Raw genomic sequence first — 5,130 nt, forward strand, 5'->3', positions numbered from 1 at the left:
TAGAGCAGGTCTAGACCTCTCTATAATTTACAGATAGAGCAGGTCTAGACCTCTCTATAATTTACAGATAGAGCAGGAGACAGTACCTATGGAGACAGTACACCGTCTCGTTGCATTGGTGTGAACTGACCGGTTTCATAACGTTGTTATTTGCGACATGCAACAAAAATATTTGGTCTGAGCTGGGCTTAAAGACAACTCTTACGTGTTGCATACGCTTTTTAGCCGCCACGCCTCGAGTTTAAAACCCAAGACTTGTTTCTGCTCTTTTGATTCCTGTTACCGCAGCAACGTGGATCCTCCAATCTGGTACGACACGGACATCCGTCTCTTTGAGATCCAGAGGGTTTAGAGCGGCTGGCTGTGGACGGCGTCCAGATGACACGCTCGCCAACGGCGAGGGGCTCGGCCGGCTGCAGCGTCCTCGCAGCGCCACGCTCTCTCCGGGGTTATGTCACGAAAACACGCCGACCGTCGTCCTGTACTCCTCTCTTCCTCTCGACGTTCAGAGTTCAGAGAGGAAGAAGAAGAAAGCCTAAATGTGTCAAAGCGTCAGTTACTGTGTATCACATACAGTGTGTACAATGAGCAATGCCATATGGTCATTAAACGTGACTCAACCGTGAAGTGTGATGATTATTGAACATTCGTTTATTCCCTTTAAGTTCCAGTAAAAACTGGGGAAAACATTTGTTTTTCCGATTATGTTTTGGGGCTTTTCCCCTTTTTTTTTTGTTCCCATTTGTCCCGTTTTGTAGTGACAGCGGATAGAGAGGATTCATATGGGTGACGCCAAGCGATTTCAACCTGCACGCAAAGCATTCTGGGAAGGCGACGATACCCGGTGAACACGACGGAGACGATCCAGAAGAAGTAGGCGAAAATCTTTCAAACTGAGCTTTGTTGATCTGAAATGAAACAGATTGAAAATCAATGTTTTTTATTGATGTTTTTAACTTTTTCTTACGTTTTTGTCTTTTTTTTAACACTTTAGACGCTTTTTTCAGTGTTTGTCACTCTTGGCATTTTCAACACTGCGTAACACTGACTTATTAACTTTCGTATTACAGTTCATTTATGGTCAATAAACCTCATTTATAGGAAATTATACCTAATGTTTGAGTTATAAAAGCAGAAATTAGGAATTATTGAGACTAAAATTAAAGGAATGGATGTTGATGATAATCACAGACTGGAATATGTCAACTTTTACTCAATACTATTTCAAAAACACTTCCATTTGTTTTACAAATGCTATAAAAGTGAATAAGACGCCCCAAAATTAATGAAAGTAGAGATGTGTCATTGCTAAAGAGCGTTTTGTGGAATCAGTCATGTTATTTTGGGGAATTAAAAAGAACATTGAAATAGGACAACGGGTCAATTTGACCCGAGGACAACGTGAGAGTTAAAATATTTTCAGACACACGTTTCAGCACAAAGGCGACAAAATGTGACGTTTCTGTGGGTTTAAACATCGTTGGAAACATTTAGGAGAAGGACACAACTCAACAACAAACAAAACATAGGTGTGTTTGTTTGTAGACGTTTTAATGCACAACAGTAACATGTTATATCTTTAATTAGACCCAACAACCGAGCTGTAGAGGGATATATCAGGCTGAGATGAGCAGCTCCATCAGAGCGCCCACCGAGTGCATCCTGTAGAAAACACTGAGCGGCTGACCCAGGTTCACCAGGATAAACCACGTAGAGAAGCCGAAAAACTGTTTCCCCAGGCCGTTCTCAAACTGGGGGTGGACTCCGAACGCAGGGATGACCCACAGCTGCAAGACCAGGGCACAGGGAGGGATTACATCAATGCTATATACTCCTATATCAACAACCAAACTTGTATTTCTTCTTAAACTCTTTCTTCAGACAATAAACACACATTATATTACCATGACATTGCAAAGGATGAGGAAAGTACAGATTTCCTGTATTGCTGTTTTGGTCCAGCGCTTTTTCCCATCATTCTCTGGGGCAGCCGCTGGCGCGTTGCCCTCCAGCATCGACATATCCGTCTTCTTCTCGTCTTCCACCGTAACCTTCTTCTTCAGCTGTGGGAGGGTTTATAGAGGAGACTTAGACTTCTCTTTATTCATCCTTTTGGGAGACGACTCCCGTGAGGAAATTGAAAATTCCAGCAGCAGTTTTTGCAAGAAAAAAAATAGATAAATAAGACCGTATAAGGACAATAAAATAACAGTAATAATGATAACAAGAATAAGAACATTCGTCAGATAAAGACAAAGACAAAATAAAGACAATAAAGACCATAGATCATTATCAAAGTGTCAGTGTTGAGTCCATTGTCAAAGTGATAAAGGGACCAGGTATTAATGTAAGTCCATTATTATTTAAAGGAGACAAATGATGCTTTGCTGTATTTTCTGTCATATCTTTAATGTTACAATGCCGGATGTTCATGTTAAACATGGCCGAAGTTTCAAATCATTATGTAAATTAATTTTAAAGGAATGAAATCCCTGTGAGCCAAAACCTCCGAGTTCTCACTGGTCTGAACAGTGTTTTCTACTCTTGGTCCTGTACGACGTCTTATTAAGCTGTTTTTTTGTATTTAATCACCTGCTGCCGTGCATGATCCATTTAAGAGCTTTATGCATTATTTTCCAAGAAATTTAGTAATATAATAAAATGCTTAATCCGTACATAATTTGGGAAATGATGATAGCTGTAACATCCTAATGCTTGGGTTGCCTTCTGATAAATATCTTTGTCATTCTGAAACCAGAACGCAACAAATGTTGAGGATGTCTCATTTTCAAGAGAGTATAAAGTGTAAATATCCGTATTTAAGGTGAAAGAATAAGGTGCATTCCAAACAGATTATCATGTACATGACTAGCGGGTTGACTGGACTGTTTTAGTGTAAAGTCTTCATCTGTCTTGTCAAAATTAAGGCCAAAAATGCCCAAAAATTATCTTAAAAATAAAAAGAAATCTAATAAAAATGAATCCAAATCATCAAAATTTCAAAACAGAAGATTGAATGCAAGAGGAAGCAGGCAGAAGCATAATGCTTAAAAGTCCTGTCCCTACTAAAGAAATATGAAACGCTAACCTATGAGAGGAGACCGGTTTTTGCCGGGAAGAGGGCATGTTAACATGTAGTAGAAACCCAAAACGCACGGTACGACCCTGTAAACGGTGTAGAACAGGTCTCCTTCCACCAAAACCTTTTTAATGGCGGACTTGTTCCGGTGTACCAGACCTCGACGTGCACGGCAGCTACCTTGAATAAGTTCCTCCGCCGCGTCTCTTTCTTCTTGGCGAGGAGGCTCGGGTGCCGGTGGAGGCCTTCGATGATGAAGATGTTCTGCAGGATGAGCTCCAGCAGGGTGAGGAGGGAGTAGGACAGGTCCAGTTCCCCGAGAAGCCCGCTCGTCCCGGCAGCCAGGGCCGCCACCAGGGAGAAGTAGGACAGGCTGAACTGGCCCAGAGCCGCCGCCACCAGGAGCATCACGTCCAGGCTCCGGGTGGGGTTCTGTCCCGCTTCCTTAGCCCTCCTCTCCCGCCGGTGGACCAGCATCCCGGCCAGGGAGCACGCAGACATCAGGGGCATGACCACCAAGTGGTAGCCGTAGAATAAGAGGAAGGCGGTGAAGCGAAGCTCGTCGTCGGTCACCCAGACCTGATACAGGATGAAGACGGTAATTCCAGCGATGAGCACCAGGGCGCCGGACACGAGGCCGAATATGACCCCACCTTGGTAGCTAACGCGGAGGGTCAGCTTCTGAGCCACGTGGTGGGGACCTGGACTCATCCTGCGGCCCACGTTCTTCCACATCACGTAGATCATGCAGCTGGCCATCAGGTAGTACTCCATGTTGAAGGGGTAGAGGATTTCGTAACCTTTCCTGAAGGCGAGGCAGGCGGCGCTCGCTTTGCAAGCACAGAGGGTCGAATTGGCCTTTCCTAGAAGCAGACATGGACATTAAAAACTCTTTAGAGGACAAGGTCTGACTACTAGAGCTGCAAAGATGAATCATTAAGTCGTTAACTAGTCCATAATGACGACGTTTTGCAGGATGTTTCCCCCCGGATGTCCCTCACCTGCTTTCTCTGTGTCAGCAGAACCAACAATCAAGTTATATTTCAATTAATCAATGAGTCAAAATGTATTTATATATCTCTTTACAGCAACCAGCAGGTATCCAAAGGGCTTAACACCAGAATCCAAGAGGAAAAACACATCAAACAATAGAAAGAATGAACATAGAAAACAGTCAACTCAGAAAAGGTCACATAGAAACAGAAGGGTGAAATTGTCTCACCACTGCTACGTATTAAAAGCCAGAAAAAAGACATATGTTTTGAGTTTGGACCTAAAAAAGAACTACATCTGCAATACTGCAATTATCAATTCAATTTTATTTATAGTATCAATTCATAACAAGAGTCCACAGCGCTGTGGAGGACGTTCTGGACCAGCGAGACTACTAATTCCATGACTTTTCCAGATGAATCGACAGTGAATATAATCGTCAGTTGCAGCCCTAAGATGGATGTAAGATTGTATCTATGGAGATCATTCACCTGCTAAACCAGACGTGTCTCCATCAGTCGTGTTGCTGAAAGCTTTCTCTAACTCGATCTCCTCGTGGATGGTGTCCTCCGTCACCGCGTTCAGCCACAGCAGCAGGTCGGCCGAGAGGACCAACATCAGCCCCGACCTGCGGCACGTAGGAACAGTGTCACTCAGGAAAGGACAAAAAACAACACACACCTGAAGCTGTCATCCTTGGATATGAACTAATAAATATGTAGAGCGGTTAGAAAAGATAAAAACACATATAGAGAGATGCACCTGGTGATGATCTTGTGTTTGTGGATGCAGTCTTTGGAGTGAGCCCACAGTAAATAGGTCTGCAAAAGACATTATTCAATAAGAGCAATTACAGTTATTTAGTATTTACAATGTACATAAGATGTGAAATACACAAAAAAAAACATTCCCACATCGAACATACCCAACCCCCCCGAAATCTCTGGTTGATAGAGACATGTGCAATGTGGTTTTGCAGGAATATTAGTGTGTGTGTGTGTGTGTGTGTGTGTGTGTGTGTGTGTGTGTGTGTGTGTGTGTGTGTGTGTGTGTGTGTG

At 43.2% G+C, this 5,130-nt stretch overlaps 2 protein-coding genes across 3 annotated transcripts in view; one reads left to right on the forward strand and one right to left on the reverse strand.

Moving 5' to 3' along the window:
• LOC117937170 (protein HID1-like) overlaps positions 1–627 on the forward strand; it is a 12,478-nt gene extending 11,851 nt beyond the window's left edge. For both annotated transcript variants that reach the window (XM_034860947.1, XM_034860948.1), the window contains exon 15: positions 289–627. In XM_034860947.1, coding sequence (XP_034716838.1) covers positions 289–352 — 64 coding nt within the window. In that variant the 3' untranslated portion in view covers positions 353–627. The remainder of the gene's footprint in view (positions 1–288) is intronic.
• Positions 628–1,556: 929 nt separating this feature from the next.
• Positions 1,557–5,130, reverse strand: part of LOC117937262 (proton channel OTOP3-like) — a 5,653-nt gene continuing 2,079 nt past the window's right edge. Inside the window, exons 3-7 of the mRNA XM_034861087.1 lie at positions 4,835–4,893; positions 4,564–4,700; positions 3,260–3,942; positions 1,905–2,063; positions 1,557–1,787 (exon numbers count right to left, since the gene is read on the reverse strand). Of these exons, the coding sequence (XP_034716978.1) occupies positions 1,617–1,787; positions 1,905–2,063; positions 3,260–3,942; positions 4,564–4,700; positions 4,835–4,893 (1,209 nt within the window). The 3' untranslated portion in view covers positions 1,557–1,616. The remainder of the gene's footprint in view (positions 1,788–1,904; positions 2,064–3,259; positions 3,943–4,563; positions 4,701–4,834; positions 4,894–5,130) is intronic.

Source organism: Etheostoma cragini, chromosome 21 (genome assembly GCF_013103735.1).
Source record: "Etheostoma cragini isolate CJK2018 chromosome 21, CSU_Ecrag_1.0, whole genome shotgun sequence".
NCBI lineage: Eukaryota > Metazoa > Chordata > Actinopteri > Perciformes > Percidae > Etheostoma > Etheostoma cragini.